General features: G+C 34.1%; 1 protein-coding gene across 5 annotated transcripts in view; it reads left to right on the top strand.

Moving 5' to 3' along the window:
- LOC106142565 (cytohesin-1) overlaps positions 1–12,604 on the top strand; it is a 41,501-nt gene extending 28,897 nt beyond the window's left edge. For all 5 annotated transcript variants that reach the window (XM_060946829.1, XM_060946828.1, XM_060946827.1 and 2 more), the window contains 6 exons: positions 2,703–2,901; positions 3,963–4,224; positions 6,088–6,206; positions 7,011–7,122; positions 7,637–7,767; positions 9,166–12,604. In XM_060946829.1, coding sequence (XP_060802812.1) covers positions 2,703–2,901; positions 3,963–4,224; positions 6,088–6,206; positions 7,011–7,122; positions 7,637–7,767; positions 9,166–9,304 — 962 coding nt within the window. In that variant the 3' untranslated portion in view covers positions 9,305–12,604. The remainder of the gene's footprint in view (positions 1–2,702; positions 2,902–3,962; positions 4,225–6,087; positions 6,207–7,010; positions 7,123–7,636; positions 7,768–9,165) is intronic.
- The last annotated feature ends 6,637 nt before the right edge of the window (positions 12,605–19,241 follow it).

The raw sequence follows: 19,241 nt of genomic DNA, 5'->3' as shown, positions 1-19,241 counted from the left end.
GACACTCGTATGCGGCTCAAGGGCTTGAGAGCTCGAGATGTACCAACTACTTTCCTTATTCACAGAATTGGGTGCAATGAAACAGACTTGCTTTTTTAATTAACAAATAATAAGGCTAGCCGTGCGATTTTTGGTGATGCTTGTTAAAGTTATCAAGCAAACTACTTTTAATATATAAGTCAAATCTCATGAATGGCTATTGATTTGATGTAAGTAAAAGAATCATTCATTACATCATTAGAAAAACACATTACTTCAATAAATCCAAAATTTACTTCAATAAATTTAGAAAGCATGAAAGTGACCTTTACAATAACTAATATTAGACACGACCTTTGGTAGACCAGGTTACAAAAGTAGATTTCGTCGTCTTCATTCGATAAAAATAATCCTCCAGTTTTAGTATGTTGCAACTTGCAATCTAACTGCATTTTTATACCAATGAGTCAAGTTTTTCATATTGCAAAACGCATGTTTTTAACCAAAATCCATTTCGTTATGCAGATTTAGTATTTATGAATTTCTACAATACGAAATGGGTGCGTTCGGGACATGACGGTCCCGGCCCTATTGCATAATTCCAACTTGGTCCTTTGCATATGCATTGAGCCATGCATTATTCAAGTAACATATAGGGTCACGTTTTTCTCGTTAATCAAGAATCATAGTTCTCCTGGTGTTTGTTCTGGTTTGCCAACTGGGGAACCAAGGGTCCGTCAATGACCACGATGTAGCAGTGGGAAAACGATATACGAATACTGTTTCGGTCCTGGGTTTCGTCGGTCCACTGTTGGCAGGAAAACCGGACCCAGCTTGGATCATAATAGCCACTAATTTAGTTGACTGAATATGCAGGTTTACTCACGGACTTTCCTCGTTAATCAAGTGTCTTCTTACCAATTTGCTAATTTAAAAATTGAGATTTCGAAACCGAGACATGAAAAAATTATAGCGATAAAGTTGAGATCTAATTACGTATAGCGAGCAGCGTCCAATCTATCGTCATTAATCAAGGCGCGCGAGACTGTTAGCTGTACAAAGCCTGTCAATTTGTTCTACGTGTCTGTGTCGGCTGCAGGTCGGTTGACTATCAACGGTTTTTGCTAACTAGCCTTGTCTTTGACGTCATTTATTGTTGGCTCGGCTTCAACAATACATATGCTAATCGATCTACTGCATTTACCAACGTAATCTTAGCTTGGCGATTTGTTACGTATTATAAACACATTGCTGCAGAGTTTTCGCTATCGTCAGATAATGTGTTTGCTTTCAAGGTTAACGATGCCGCAGATTTATGTCATAGCAAAAAACAAATCGCATCTCATGAAATGGCGAAGTCTTAATATTATTCCACTGTTGAACCAAGTCATAAACAATATGCCTTAAACTAGATAACACTTCGTGAGTTGAAATAATAAGTTTTGTGTCGTGTCACGCATTGAAAGATCAACAAGGCAATCATTAATTTGAATGATTAGTAACAAGGATTTAAAAAAAAAGAAAATAGAACTTATAAATATCTGTATATGGTGGTATAGACGTAGACCTGATATATCAAATTCAATAAATTTTTTAACATTATTTTCCGTCTGCTTAGCGTCAACCTTAACTTATTTTCGTTAGTCGACATTATACCCTTTCCGACACCAATGGGATAGTAATTTTTCTATGGGAAGAAGTGTGCCAGTAATGTAGTTTCATAAATACTGGTGTCGTGATTGCATTTAATTTGTTATCTGATTATAAAGCAGGATCACAATTAAGCGTCTTCGAATTATGATCATGGATTACTTCTCTAGACTCAAGGTCACCTTTTATTACATTTATCCTGGGTTCGTCGTTCCTCCCACGCGATTTTCCCCATTCAGTTGAGAAAACGTGGGCGTGTGACGTCATTGAGAACCGCTATTTTGATTTTTGTGACGTCGCATTTATCAACACTTGAGATTCAAGTATATAGGGGCCGTCGCATTAGATATAATTTCAAATTTATGGTTTCAATCGCACTAGAAGGATCATTCGTTATTCGTAAACTTTCCACGATAATATGGTTTTGGGGATGCTCAGTTTGAAAACAGAATATAAATTTTTGTAGTTATAAAGTATCCATATAAGCTCCATATAAGCATAGAGACAGTTTGATTAAATTAAAAAATCTTGCTGATGCGTTTTGTTGTTCATACAATTTGTTGCTTTCAAAGAAGTCACTTCTTCCTTTCTTCAACTGCAATTGTTTGTTGGGGCTCCATTGAAGGATTTCAGAGGAAATGGTTTTGTCGCGGTCATCGCCCGCCGGCGTTGCATTTTGCATATCGCCAAGTGCACTCGTCTCAGCTGAAAGCTCACTTGGGTGGCGCATTACGTATGCATCTGCGATTTTATATCGATCATCGTAAGCATTTTTAGAATATTCGTTGTTCAGCTTTAATATAAATGTCACTTTAGACTTTAGAAGTCTCACGTCAATCTTATTTTATGTAAGTACATAATACATACACAAGAGAAACTAAATGTAACAGTAGGTTGCCGTTGTTGTGATTTATTCATTAATTGGTAACAATATAATATGTAATTATTTATAAGATTTGCTTAGTTCCACCCGATATCGTCAAGTAGTCCGCGTTCTACATAAATTTTGCGGTCTTAGATAGCGTCGCAGTTATGTCTATTTTATGACACGACTCGTATCGATTTTTTTCCAGGAATCGAGTACCTTTACGAGAACGGGCTGCTACAGAGGACGCCGGAGGACGTGGCCCAATTCCTGCACAAAGGCGAAGGCTTGAGTAAAACTGCCATTGGGGATTACCTGGGCGAGAGGTCGGATTTCAACGAGGCGGTGCTAAGGGCATTTGTCGAACTACACGATTTCACGGACCTCATACTAGTTCAAGCACTTAGGTATGTAGCCATTTTTTGTTTTTTCTGATCGTTATCAGCAGTAATAGGTTCATTCCATTCCATTATGTGTCCCAAAATCCCTCCTCGCGATATTTTAATCTCATCCTGTGTACATCCAAATGGCATTTAATGTTCAGTCAGTGGGCTTGTTTACCTTCTACGAATAAACTGTATTTATAAAAAAAAAACGACAATTATCTATCAACGAATAGCCGTAAGCACTGGGTGGATTTTGCTTAATAGTGCCTGTTCTTAATATCACACAGATAACTTTGATGACGTAGACAATCCTTTAGGATGGGATATGGAAATTCTCATTGAGCGAAGCGTCAACAGATAGATATAAATTATACCTAAACCATTACTAATTACAACAACTCTTTAATAAAATCGAGATTTAAGAAAATATTGCTATTGATGTAATACAATAAATGTTTTTAGTTATCTTTTGCCATATTTGTTTGAGAAAGATTAAAATGCTATCTGTTTTTTAAGTATTTGTAGAAATAAGATTGATATTTAGTGCTTTATGTGTAAACTTATAAGAGTAGATGTTACTCGTGTTTCCAAGAACTAAATATTTATTTAGGATTGGTTATCCCTATACACGTGTACTTATTACTCTGTGAAATCCGCTCAAAGGTCGGTTGAATTTTCTATTCAAACGAATTTCAACCTATTGATGACATAATTATGTTTGCTCGTGAATGTTCCCCACTTTGTAATGGTATTTTGTAACAACGTATAAAAATACCCCTCCGAATTTATTGGTTTGAATTCGATGACTGTTACTTCCATATAAATTTATGTTTGGTTGCGCTTTAGTGTACAGGAATACTCATGTTTTGGTTAGGTTTTTTTCATAATACCTGGAAGAAGACTATAAGAACGTTTTTAATTTAGGAAAACCTTTGTTATGTTTGTAAATTTCAATTGCGGCCTACAAATTGTAATTTTGTTACGGTTAAAAGTAAAATGAAACCATTTTTTTTTAGAAAAATAAAGTAATGTTGTATTAATACCCATTATATAACAATAAAATACGTTTTCATTGATTCCAGACAATTCCTATGGAGCTTCAGATTGCCAGGCGAGGCGCAGAAAATCGACCGCATGATGGAGTGTTTCGCCCAGCGGTACTGCCAACTGAATCCCGACATCTTCACGAACGCCGACACGTGTTACGTGCTCAGTTTCGCCATTATAATGCTGAACACATCCCTACACAATCCCAGCGTGAAGGAGAAACCTACGCCGGAACAGTTCGTCGCCATGAATAGAGGGATCAACAACGGTGGCGACCTTCCTCAGGAGTTGCTCTTGGTGAGTGACGTCATTGTTGTCGGTTACGTTTTAGTAGAGTTCTTATCATAGTCCTTAAAGTTTTTCACTTAAACTTTGTGAAATCTGTGATAAGATTTGATTTCGGAAAACTTTAATTATTATACATATAATAAACAGAGTTGTGTATCGATTTATATAGCATAAACATATGTCACCTTTTTGACCTCGAAGTCATCGGCGACACGTCGCTATGCTGTGCTGTAACTGTGACTCATCTAGAAGATATGCACTGCATTTTTAATATTCATGAGAGAAAATGTTAATGAAACTGAAAGGATAAATTTACATTTAAAACATTAGTACAAAGTTACATACAAACAAAATTTTTACTTATTTCAATATTTTCTAAATTATTCCTTGAATTTCCTTGTTTGACTTTCAACGAGTATTTTGACTACATATTTGACCTCGATTGTTCCATACTGAGTACTTGGGTGTAAGTTCATGTCAATGCAAATCGACTTATCAGAATTCAGAATTACAATACATTTTATTGCGAAATTTATTTTGGAATGTGAATTTGAGACGTTGTTATTTTGCAATGGATATAACAGTGTTGACGTTACCTCAGGCTCGACTGTTTATTAGCTTTGTCTTAACGATAACTGGTGACTATGTATCTGTCTCAATATTTGAATAACCTTGCTGTAGCGATATCTTCTGGAATGGTAACGGTAGACTAAATATTGGCATTGATGATCCCATTCAGTTTATCAGGGATCTTAGTTATAACGAAAATCATTAACAAAATCCGCCTCCTCTAAGATCTTGCCATTGCGTATTGGATTATTTTTATAGTTCTTTAGTCAAATGGAAAATACGAGACTCTTATTGTTTGAAGTACGTATGTCACAGTCATTTTATTATTTGTGTAGTTTTGTAACAAAAGTTGAATTTTGAAAGGTATAATATAATAACAAAGACATTTTATTTAACATAATTAACATAGAATACATCGTTTTATTTGTTGTGTACATTCCAACAATTCAACTGTCACTGTACAAACAGCTCCAACAGTAGCCGCAAGCGTTATCTCCTTTGTAACTTCTATTATCGAGTGAACCCTGACTGCTACGTCAATTTTACTCACAAAACGCGCGTGTTTCTCTCATTTACTGCCCTATCTTATAAATTAATTAATTAGATTTAAAGACATTCCAATTTGTAGAGTAAGTTCCACAAAATAAGGACAGAGGTAAGTTTATTAGTAACTTGACAAACTAATTAAATACCTCGAGCAATGAAATTCTAATAACGTAGCACATTTTGTTGAGCGGAGTTAACCTCCCAAATCACTTAACATGTTTTCAATCATTTTACCAATAACAATGGACAGTAGTTTTATGAATAGCGGTTCTACAAATCTTAATACGTTTTATAAATACTTCTTATTGGATCGAGTGATAGTTTATATAAGGAAGTACTTATTAAGGAGTGGAAATATCTCGATATATTTTATATTGACATGAATGATATACTTGTGCTACTTTAATTGTGGGACAACAGGGAAATGTCTAACTGATTGATTAATCGGTGTTATTCACATATTTATTGTGGCCAGACTACTTAAAGTGAGTGGAAAGCAATGAACTCTCAGTTATAAAAATATTTCTCACGACATTTCTTTATTAGTTTTTGCAAGAATTTATTTAGAAATTTGTGATAAATAAACGTTTCAATATATTTAACTAGAGTACCACCACCTGCCGTGTCTGCGTGAAATGTGAAATTCTATTTAAATTACGTTCCCGCGAGAATTTCCAAATCTAAAGACGTGGGGGATGTGGGCTTTGAAGAAAATAAAAATATTTACGAACTGTATGTTTTATTTTTTATTTCTAGTCATTATACGAGTCTATAAAGACGGAGCCATTTAAGATTCCTGAGGACGACGGCAACGACCTGATGCATACCTTCTTCAACCCGGACAAGGAGGGCTGGCTGTGGAAACAAGGCGGCAGGTAATGAATCACTTTCTTCTCACATTCAAAAGGTTTACTTAAACATAATTAACATAAATGTTACTAGACTGTGCTAGTTCAATAATTTGTTTGAAACCCAACCGGGTTAACGTTTCTTTCCTTACCTTCACATGGCGCATATTATTTATCACGACCAAATTTATTTGGAAGATTTTATAAACGTACGATTGAAGGACACGTAGGCTTACTACACATATCGAATGAAAAAGTGTGAAAAGTAGACTTTGTCATCCTTTAGCACGCAAATTTCTTTAAATTTTATGGGGTTCAGCTATATATGTATTTCTGTTGTTCAAATTTATTATTATGTTTTATGGAGCGTTTATTTAAAATTTTGTTGCGACCCAGAGATTGTCAATCGCCTACATAAGGGGTGGTCTCGTTGTTTTTTGGGTAAGTGACTTTGTGATAGGCAAAATGGTAATAAATCCTACGAAATAAACGAGATTGAATCAGTGCGATAATGCCGCCTTTATTTTCTCTGTATTCATTATTTACCTTTTCATTAGTAACTAATAAATACACTAATAATGTACACTCTGCTCAATGTAATCCAATAAAGATTTAACGAGTAACTTGATCATCCTTCTGGCGCTTGTTCTGGTTGCGGTCTCCCTAACCAAGAGTTAGGTTCCACGTCTAAGAATAGCCTTCCTATTCCTGGTACTGCCGCCTGATCATAGTTAATAGCTTGAATCGTGGTAATACATTTTAACCATGATCCAAACTAGCAATTAATATGTCTTTTTCTGTTCATTATATTTTACAAATTGTTAATTCCAGGTATAAGTCGTGGAAGAGACGGTGGTTTATACTGAATGACAACTGCCTGTACTACTTCGAATACACGACGGATAAGGAGCCCAGAGGCATCATACCATTGGAGAACATATCTGTGAGTTATTTATTAACTATTGTTATGCTACTACTAAAATCGTTCTCTAGCATGGGGGAAGAATAAAAAAAGGACTTTTCACTTGCTTGATCGATACTTCCTAAATACGAGATCTGTTCTTAATCTAAGTTCCTTTAAAACACTAATCAAAAGACTGCATTCTGATGCATCTAACAATTGAGTGTACTCATATTTATGTAAGTTTAAATATATTTTATTTATTTTTGTTTATCATGAATTATTCAGAAATTAATTTATTGTCATAACTCATAAGGCATCCTCAATGCTTATCATGTGCGCCGGCTCTTTAATTATGGATTTTCCTTTTTATTTTTGTTGTCTGGAAGAAATCCCAATTGGGATAAGTCCGCCATTGTACATAGTCTCCTAAATCCAATGACTGTTTTGCTATATTTCTTTTTGTGTGCCATAAAATGTTAACAAACAAACTTTATGCACTTCGAAGGTGTTTGTTAAGTTAGCCCTCAGCAAATATATGTTTGGGCACGTGCAGGTGCGGGCGGCGAGCGACCGCCAGCGGCCGCACTGCCTGGAGCTGTACGCCAGCGGCGGCGCCGACCTCATCAAGGCCTGCAAGACCGACTCCGAGGGGAAGGTGGTGGAGGGGAAGCATACTGTCTACAGGTACCTTACTCTTTTTGTTGCATATTTAGTACCGAAAACAATGTCAGACATGTGACTTGAGCCAAAATGGCGGGCGCAAGCGGCGCTGAGTGTTACTCATATTACTAAGGTGAATCGTGTTTTGTATCGCAAATAATATCAGGCATGAAAGATGCACCAAAATGGAGAAAGTCTATACAGGTGCTATTACCGCCAGTTTAAGGCTTACTTTAACATACTTGCTAGCATTTAAGTTGAGTCTGAGACAAAATAACTGCGCAGGTGCTTTTGAAATGATAAATCGCTTTTCTGTTATATCAGAGTAAGTATAGTAGTAAAGTATTATGTGCATCAAAACAATCCCAAAATAACTTAGTGCAAGGCTGGCAGCCAACCGTAGATAAACTTTATGAGCTTTCAAGCAACTCTCTAAGAATGCATAAGCATTGCATAGTTGCTGTGAAAGGGCAAATTTTAACATACGGCCCTTTCACAGTTATCTGTGAAAGGGCCGTATGTTAAAATTCGGATGAATTAATCCTGGGCATAATTTATCATTTAAAAAAAATGTGTTGACTAATTTACGTGCTACAACGTTATCTTATTACTTCGAAACAATCGAAGCTTGTCCAAGGCAATACATAGCCTAATTTACATGCATACCGCGGTAGGTCTAACTAAATTGACCCTTAAGAATACATAAATGACAACCGTTGCGCATGTGAAATGCATACTAAATGTAACAATGAGTGTTGTTTGATTTTTTTGGACGTTTCATTGATGACGTTTCTAGTAGATAGAAAAAACAAAGAGATGCTATTTTAATTACATCCTTTCGAATGGAGTTTCGAAATAATATTAATTAACTAGCTGTCCCCGCGACTTCGTTCGCGTGGAATAGTTATTTTGGGCATCATTGAAGCACTCAAGGATGAATGATTTCCCCCGGTTTTTTTTTCACATTTTCCATTATTTCTTCGTTCCTAAAAGTTGCAGCGTTCCTGAGATTAGCGCGTTCAAACAAACAAACAAACAAACTCTTCAGCTTTATAATATTAGTATAGATAAATATTTTTAAATTGACGTCCAGTAATAATGCTGCAGTGTGGTTTGTTCCGCCGCTTCTTCTACACATGCGCTTTGGAAGCAGTAGTAGTTATAATTAGATTTTAAGTGATGGGACGTCAATAAGTGATACCTTGTATCCAAAAAAAACTTAATAGCTCAATACAAAAAAAAATAATTATTTAAGAAAACAATACATTGAAAAAGAATTATGTAATTTGTTTATATGGTCTTTTCTCTACAATTTTTTTAATATCAATCTCCAGACACATATCTTGGTTTATCCATATATTAATATCATGCGATTGTTTTCAAGTTCTATGTTTAAAAAATATTTGTTGTTTCTTTTTTCAGAATGTCAGCGTCAACAGCGGAAGAGAGAGACGAATGGATCGAGTGTCTCCGTCGCTCCATCAGCCACAATCCGTTCTACGATATGCTCGCTCAGCGTAAGAAGAAAGCGCAACACAACTTGCATTCGAGCTCACACTAGTTTCTATAACCACAGGGTTCAATATTGGTTCAATCGCAAACATACATTGCGTGAACTTTGGACTCTCAAGATACTAATGTTTTTGATTTGGTTTGATGCCGTTAAAATGAGCCTCTTGATCTATTCAAACTATTCTCCAGGTCAAAGTGTGGTTCTACAATCGTGATTAAGCCCTTTCACCCTAAAATATTATAATATTTCTGGCTTGATGCCGTAATGAAGAAGAGTCCTAATCAACACAACTTGTCAGTCCATGGCTATAAATTTCTATGTTCAAATATGACGAGGGCGTTTTGCTTTGAACCCCAGAAAATGATATTTTTGGCTTGATGCCAAAGGAATTCTTATTAAATAAGTGCAATTAAAGTAAGAGAACCTGCTATTTTGCCGGGCAATAAAGACACAAGGAGAGAAAAATCATCATCTGCAGATTTAAAACGAGGGGAACAGTGGTCTATTGGCAACAAACATATGATTGATGTTATCATTCAACGCAAATTTTAGGTTCAATTTTAATACAAAGTTACTATCCTTACTTTTTAAATAAGTAGTGTAATGTTTACAAGTTGTATCAGACTCGATTATGATATGATATGATTAAAAACATGACGAAGACAAACTTGCTGCGTTGATCTCATTAGTGCAGAGAAGTAAAAAGTCAATTTATACGAAATGTAAAATAACTTGTACATGACATCGTTATGATAAGCGGTAATATGTAACGATTATTTTAACGAAATAATGTTAGCGATGCATTCGTAATAAGATCTGCGACGAAATTGTAGGTCTTTTTAATAGCAGTTTTTATTCGGATGCGTTCTCACAGAAGTAAATAGGAGAAGTTCTATTATCCAACCAGGTAATGTTCGCAAGAACGGCACGCTGTGATTGGTTGATTGAGAAAGTGTTATATAATGAAAGCGTGCATCGATAGTAGACGTAACAGTAAATTAAAATTACTGTCACTTTATCTGCGTAGGCCAAAACGTTTTATATGTGATTAGTGTTACTAATGCTACATGATAGGAATTAAAACACCAAAAATATAGTAATATTAGTTAATTTTTAACATCGAAGGCCTCGAAATATCAATGATTTTGTATCAAACATCAATATGTATGGTGACATAAGAAATAGTCACAAACAACACGATATAAAGACGTCCATCTAAGTGTATAATTTATTGATTTGACTTAGTGAGTAGTCAGACTTCTATGAAATGTGATATTTACAGCCATAGGTAGTGATCACGGAAGTACGTAATAACTGGAAGCTTAGCTCACTTTTAAAAAATGTGTATAGCGTAACTGACCTTGGAATTTTACGATTCCCCTCTGTCTCTTTCTAATTAAAATTACAACATTAGTAAAAGGCGAAGGGGAATTAAAATTGTTTCATCTTTGTCTAATTGGCCTTATTAAATAAAAATGTCGTGGTAATTTTTTTTTGTATAATTTTAATTTATGTAGGAGTAAGGCTTCCAGTTTATATTATTTCTGTGGTAATGAGTGTCGCGGTGTGCGTCGTTTTCACATCGTAAAATAATACATCAAGACGACGTTCGTCGATACATGTCCATGTAAATAAAATGGTAAGACTGAAAAACGTAATAATGTACTTTTTCATACATTATTTTCCATCCGGAATGGAAAATCCATCGCACATACTGTTGTTATGAATATCGTTGTAGGTATTTGAAATTAGCAAACAATATCGATTATATTCTTGTTAATATGGAGGCAGTTATGACAACTTAAAAAAAAAATCATTACAATAGGGAATAAATTATTTATGATGCAATATTTCCAGAATAATTTAAAAAGAATTTAAAACTTCTAGAAATATTTTCTCTCTTATAAGGTTAAGATTCTGAGATTGAAGAAAAAACCTAGTTCCTTAGATTTTGTTGCATGACAACAGTATGTGTGTCTGAATGTGGGCATAGCGTATGATTTGCCAATACTGCCAAATTTTGTTTGCGACGCGTTTACTTCAATTTTTTAATACATTTTTCCAATAGTGGTGACATGCTTGTAGCCTTGACAATAAATATGTTTTTGCCGATTTGCGGCAATAATGTTTTTAATTATTCGTATTCAATGAAAGTATTACTTTGGTAGTATCATGTAAAAAATTAATGTAAAGTAATGTAAAAAATACCATAACTATTGTAAGTACATTGCCATCGCTTTTACTTTCTTTCGAGAGTGTGAATATGGCTTTATTAGATTTAAGTAAGTGTTATATTGTTTTTGTAAGAGGCACTCCTATATTAGATTGATTACATTCCTTCATCTGGTCCTAAAAATTAATTTAACTGTATTCCTCTTTCTTACGCTCATTAAATTAAACTATTGTATCAAAATATTCTGTATATAATGTATCTTCATAATTTTTTTCATAATCATATTTCTATCTATTTAATGTGGGTAAACAAAATATGTGTTTAATGTATGTTTTTCATGTAAGATTTGTAATTATTAGATATATATTTCATGTTGGTAATTCATAACAAGTTAACGTTTTGTATTTCCAGTTATATGGAGGATATCTTTAACAATTTTAAGTACCCAGTAGTTATTATTTAAAACGCTATTATACTAGCGTTCACTGAAATAACTGTAACATGAATTTTACCCAGTAATAAACCGAAATATTTTTTTCGTTTGTTCCATTTGAAGCACATCACACCTATATTAGAAAATTCTTAGTTTCAGACCGTTATCAAAATAATTTCTTTTTTAATCTGTTGGGAGCCGTCCAAACATGAATCATTTAAATTGAGTAGCTTCTCTTTAACAAACCTTTTAGATCAACACAAAACGAATCCTAATACGGCGAGCAAAAGTATTTCCTATAATTTGTTTATTTCCGTGGTTATAGATTGAAAAACGAGATTCTGTCTGATCTTTTAAATTGTATGAAAAAATATTTTATTTTTAGTGCAATACAATATTAAAATGTCAAGGCGCCGGGTTACACTCGCAGCAAGACGCAAGCATCAGCGCCATAATGGAATTCGTTATTTTATAGTGGAGTTTGCAAAATTTTCTTTCGAGCTAGCAACAATGTCATAGAATTTAAACCTGAATGTTATCTTTTAAAGGTGCCTAATATTGATCTGTAATTAGTTTTAGAGTTTTAGTTAGTGTACCTAATATAATTTAATGCTGTATATAGTCGCCTTGAAATGTTAATTTATCTCATTCGTAATGTTTTATATGACAATGGATATGTGCATAATAATTGTGTTGTAAATAATTTTGTAAGAAAATGAATATACATTAATATCTTTATTTATTGTCTTGTTTTTATTATTTCCTTGGATACTAAGTTTCAATTAGAAGATAAAAAAAATATTATTATATATTTACGAACAAGAAATAGTGACAAATAGTAACTATTGTAATAAGTCCAATAAGAAATAGCGAGTCATTAGTTGAAACGTGGCCTCCATTTTGTGTACTGAACTGGCTCTGTCTATCCCGTAAGGAGTACAGCAAAAATCAAAACAAAAACTCACTAGCGCCGTCCTGTTCAGGCACCATGCTTTATATTAACTATTATTCTAAATAATTCATAGATGGCGTTAGTGATGTCTTAGGTTGGGCCGTTTCTAATTGCAGGGCAGAAATCTGTGGAGTAAAAAATATCACAAAACTTATTTCTGTTTAGATAATAATTAAAAATCATTAAAAATATCTAAAATACTTAATTTGTCTTTTAAGTATATTCAGATTTTTATTTCATGAAAATCTGTTCAGTAGTTTTTGCGTGAAAGAGTAACGAACATCCACACATTCTTACAAACTGTCGTATCACACATAAATATATATTACATATGAAAGGTTGTTATTTTTTTATTAAGTTATAATTTATAAGTAAAGATTTAGGGCAGACGAAGCCGTAGAAGCAGCTAGTTTATAATATTAGTTGGATATTGAGATCACACTTTTAAAAAGTACTAATTTTAGCCCTTTCTCATGATTTTACTTTATGGTCGCCTCTTCTTGTTTTACCCATTAATCTATTGAATCTAAAACATTTCAAGTTTAACTACACGCCTGTACAATTTTTAAATTTGGTAATTCCGTTATGAGTCACTTAACGAAAAGGATTTGTCTAGTGAGGCTTAAAATACATTTATACATAATACATGTTATCACGTCTATATACCTCGCGGGGTAGACATAGCCAACAGTCTTCAAAGACCGAAACACCACATTCAGCTGTGTGGCTTTATAATGTAATTGAGATTTAAATAGTGACAGGATGTTAGCCGATCGCCTACAAAAAAAATCCCAGGCTGGAGGTTTAACAATTGAAATAAAATGGATAGAACGTTCGTTCCATGTTATTTAATTCAAAACCCATGCACCTTATTATTATTACACGGAATAAAAGATGTTAGAGCAGCCTATGGACAACTTACGTGGCTTTTCTGGGGCGCGGGATTTTGTATCTATGAGTCTAGTACTTTTATGAGATAATGTCATATCTTCTCTGAACCTCTCGTAGGGTCCAATAGACAGAGCCTTGAACTAGAAAACTATAACATATAAGGAATTTCCATTAACAAAAGTTAACATTTCAGCGAAGTATTTAAAATCGATGCTACGAAGCGTAACGACTGATCGACTTCCTTTTCCGACGTCGGTGAAACGTGGCCATTGCGCAAATTATTGCTACTGAAATTATAATAGCGTAGGTAGGGTATCGTGCTGTGTTGTGCGATATCAATCATCTGGTACCATACCGTTTGTAACAATGTTTATTACAATGGAACTCAGGGTCAACCATGTTTGTATTCTAGAATTAGAACTCCCGCCATTAAAAGTCAGCGGCAATCTAAGTTGGTATGGGTATTCTATTCACCTACGCAATAATACTGCCGTTCAGATATTTAAAAATAAGACCTTAACCTTGTATCATTAAAGTCAACTAAGTCAATGATCTCTTTTACTAACTGTAACAGAGGCATACAAAGCTGGAAGTTCCCTTGTTAGCAGGCTCACAGGATCTGATTTTTTATCGCTTATATCCATACCGCGAACTCTTTCCTAGGTGCCAACCACTGTTTCACAACCCCAATGTAGTGAAAGAAGCTGTAGATCAACTTGCAAAAATCTGTAAAATTCTCCTTTTTAAAACCGTACCAACGTTTCTTGAGAGTTTAGCTTATCTCTAGTAACTACCCTGACAGAATGAGTTTCCATTCAATGAATTTTTCGCCAAATGAGTTTGGTTTTAGAAAAATTCAACAATAACAAAACGAGAAAAACTAAAAAAAACTGTAGATCTAAACTTAAAAGTAAGCGTTTGGCTACATTTCAGGAAGAATGTAATCGCGTTATATAAAGATCATGAAGATACGAGTAAAGGTAAACTAAAATCCTTGTCTCATTTTGTCGGCATGAGACGCCTCGTTTCACCACCAGTCCGCGTTTATAGTAGTTTTCACAGTTTCGAAATGCTGTCACAACACAACCATGGTTCCACTAGACTACTTCTGTTAGTCAAGTACTAATGGTTGTGTGAAATATTTTGATTGAATTTTGTGTAGTAGTAGTGTATGTAGGTCGATCTCTGGACGTTAATATACCGGTTACTATGATCATGGTAAATTGTGCCCGTGCCGTGTGGTTCCCGGCACTTTAGAACTCATATCTTCCCACGGTTGTCGTGAAAGGCGACTAAGGGAAAAGCTAATAAACTTGTGATTCATTTTGTTGGCGATGGGCTAGCAACCTGTCACTATTTGAATCTCAATTCTGTCTTAAGCCAAACGGCTGAACGTGGCCTTTCAGTATTTTCAAGACTGATGGCTCTGTCTACTCCGTTTTTGTAAATAAATCTATTCTTAAGTGCCGAAATTCAAGAAACCATTCGACAATTACAATATAATTACAATAATAAATATACAATAATGCACAATCTAATTTATACAATTTGATCAAAATCTAAACAATAAAACAAAGAATAACAACTATGTGGGTATATTTCATCAACTTTTTGTGACCAAGTTTTCCCAAATAATTTATTCAGATACCTATTACGTACGCATTTTGAATAGGTACACAACATTTTTGTGTTTTCTTTTATAATCGTAGACATAATTTTCCGCATCGCAGCTTTCTTTAAATCGTATCTAATTTTGCTTGAAGTTTAGCTAAATTTGGGTTATTTTCTTGTAGATAGATAGGTGTACTTTTATTACTGTCTTCTTTTGCATAACGTCATTGAATTTTACAGTTACGATGTCGAGTTGAGAGAGATGAATACTTGTATACTTACTTAATAAGGGAAAATATCGGCAACTTTATATGAACCCCATGACTGAATATGGGTCAGGTTATCCTGCAAAGGCCGTGGAGGTCTAACCGTTATCGCTTCGTAGAAAAACTGTTTTACCCAGAAATTGTGGTCTCTGGCAGATTCGAACCTCGCCAGGGAAAGGACGTGACTCTTCCCATATTATACTCGTCTTATAAACATTAATATAAATTTATTTTCAACATACCTGACTGTAGATTCTTAAATACATTAGTTTAAGTGATTAAATTTTCCCCAATACATATGTTGAGTCCTTATTTTTGCGAAAGGTTTTGGTTTGGATTGAAACTCTAAAGTGGCCATGGCGCGACGGGCTTAGTAGATTTTTCATACATTGAATTTAATTAGTTAACCTAAATAGAAGGCATACATAGGTAACTGTCGGTCAACGTCTAGCTTAGTGATAAACTTCAATCGATTGAGCTGTTTACTTGGAAATCAATTGCATTTATTGTATTTTTATGTTCATTAATTGGATTGGGGGCGTTAATAAGATCGTTAGGGGAAGAGTAAACAGACTATTTATTTTCTTTATATTTCCATTTATTGCTATAAAAGTAATGTCCTAGATATTGTTGAATATAATGGACTAAATTGTTCCCCTTGTGATAACTTCATAATAGGAAAACCTAATCCCTTTTTTGGCTGTCGTAAAAGGGTTTAGTTAGAGTTTGTGAGCGTAAGCGAAGAAGATATCTTAGTATGCATCGATTTATTGTTAATTTATGTAAGTTATGTAGTGACCAAAGATGTAAAGACCGGTCTTAGGACAAGCTTACTCTCGTAGGTTGCAGTTGCAAGTTCAGTGATGCTGTTATGTAACCCGTAGATCCATGCCAAGGCTGTAAATATATGTCGCATAATGTTACTTCTATATGGCCTATGGTTTCTTACTATCAAGAATAAATTTAAAAAAGTTGAGTAGGTGTCGAAAGACAATGTTTTGATTCATTCACGCCGTCTTGCTTATTGAATATGTTCTGATAGATTTCCAAACCGCTTTCTACGGTCATAGTCTAATATACTTAGTCAAGATTTAACATGAAACAACAGTCTGACATTTGCAAACTTGCAGAGGAACCTAGTCATGAGACTTGAGAGGTAACCTGTACCTGAATGCGCAGGTTTCGTTTATAAGACCACCGGTTAGCATTCAAATTAACGTACTTTCGTAATTTAGAAGAGTCATATATCACAGATACAGGGAATGATGCTCAGGTATCTACAAGACTCACAATACAGGGCTGCGGTAAAATTCGAAACTGTGCACGGAACAGGCACGTTTTTTAGCCGGGACACCTTAACCACTCGGCCACCGACGCTCTAATTTGTGTAGTTGTTTATTATAGTTCAGTTCCACAATGCTTGGAATTTCATACAGTAATTGTTATATTGTTGTCACGTCGGTCGCGTGATGCCTCGCATGCAACTGCTTTCATACGGAGGCGATGCACCAAGGAACTATTTAACTAACTTTTTTGCTGTTCAATATACAAATATAAATGGTGTTGTTTATTGCATGTTATACGATATGCTTCACAAGGGAATTGAAATTATGTATTTTTTTTAAAGTTTATAATTAGTTTTCTATTGCATTCTTTCGACGGCCTCTTTGGTGCGGTAAAGGCGTTCAGAAAATTCAAGATAGAAAAATATCTTTGCAAAATTTACCAAGATTGTTGTTGTTGGTTATTTAAAATGTAACAGTCGTGTGTACGAGTATAGTACAATTGAGTTCTGTGTTCTATCTGTATTCATTTAGGTATTTCGTTAAAAAAATAAAATTATGTAAACCAAATATATTTAGATGTCTGCGTATTATCGAATAACATAAAATTAATCACGATGACCCGAGAACCTCCTTCTATAAAGTGGGTTGAGAAACATGATGTCAGGTTATTTTTACCGCTGGCTGAAGAGCAATTCCAGACGTTTCTCTTGCCAAATAGGTCAGCTACGATACGAAAACGACCCCTCGTTTGGCGCTAACAGGAAAACCAACCCCAATTTTGACCCTCTTTTACGAGTAGTAATGAATGCCACTTCTCGTCCAATGGTTCGAAATAATTTAAACCTCAGTTCTTCTTCCTTAGAACTTAGACTTGACAACAGCACACTTACATACACACAATTACGCCAAAGCCCTTGCGGGGTAGATAGAGCAAACAACAGTCTTGAAAAGACTGAAAGGCCACGTTAAGGTGTTTTGGCTTAAGTAATTAGTGACAGCTTGCTAGCCCATCGCCTACAATGATCTCAAGTTTACAACTTATCCCTTGACAACAACTATCTATGCATTCTTACACGTGTAAATATTTTACCATTTTACCTCTAAATGTGAGGCTTTTAAAGATATTTTGCATTCAAATGAACAAACAGACAAAAGCATTTTTGTGTTGATATGTATTAAATATATGTACTTTGGAATAAATTAAAATATTCTGCTTCACCTGTTACAATATTAGTAAGGTAATAATTTAGCACAAAAACACCTAGTGACTCATTAGGTGACTTAATCCGATGTGTTCATACAAACTTATACAAAATAACTTGTAAGTTATTGACTAGATTCTTTATATCGACGACCTAGTTGGAGTAATATCCCAGGTCATAGAAATGTATGAGTAATATAAATGTATGATTCATGCTGTCATCGTGGTCAGTAGGTAAAGGAAAACCAAGAAAGGTTATAGAATTTGGTGGTGTTTGTTATTTATTTATTTTTTGAAAAAGCTTTACATTAAATATAAATAAATCATATTCACGCAATATTTTTTTTTTATTAAATTATATTAATATTATTCTAATATTTTCGATCAAGTATGTTTTTTATACTTTATACTATTCTATTATAGTAAGTTGAAATAAGTGAAATATAACTACAAAATGATATACAGTAAATAAATTGAATTAAAAAAATACATTTTACTCACCCAAATGCCGTTTCTTTACCCATTACGGTTTAGAAACAACCAATAATATCAAGTCATGTAGGTATACCTAACTGAAATTCCGAGTTTGTGACCATCAACATTATTGCAATTTTTACATTGACATTCACTACCCACAAATACTCAAATACTCGTAAGTATAATAAAGGCTTAAATTACACAGATTGAGCTTAAGTTAAGCATAAATGTTAAGTTAATTATAAAAACTCACTAAAGCGAACCGAAAATTATTTAAATTAGCTATAAAACTTGTATGACGAAGATTTATGCGCACCTAAGTATTCCATCACAAGATTCACATGTAAGTATCCGGTTCTCGTCTAACTCTTATATTGTATGAATAATGTAGTGTTTACTGTGTCTTAGATTGGCAATAAAGTATATTTCCGATAAACATTATGCTTATACTTAAACAAGATTAAGATGGAAAATAAACAGGTAACCACTTAAGTTGAAACAAATGGATTTAAGAATTGAAATATTACTCTATGAATATATATGTATTTTTGCAACGAATTGAGTAAGAAAGAAGTATAAAGCTCCACTTAATCAATAAAGGTGGAAGGTAAAACAGGTACTTTTCAGGTGTTTCCCATAAGGGATAAAGGCGTGATAATATTTATTTATACTTATCTACGGGTAAATTAACTTAT

This window comes from Amyelois transitella, chromosome 12, assembly GCF_032362555.1.
Source record: "Amyelois transitella isolate CPQ chromosome 12, ilAmyTran1.1, whole genome shotgun sequence".
NCBI classification, from domain to species: Eukaryota; Metazoa; Arthropoda; class Insecta; order Lepidoptera; family Pyralidae; genus Amyelois; species Amyelois transitella.
Note: the sequence above shows the minus strand (reverse complement) of the source record. Positions and strands in the feature narration are given on the sequence as shown.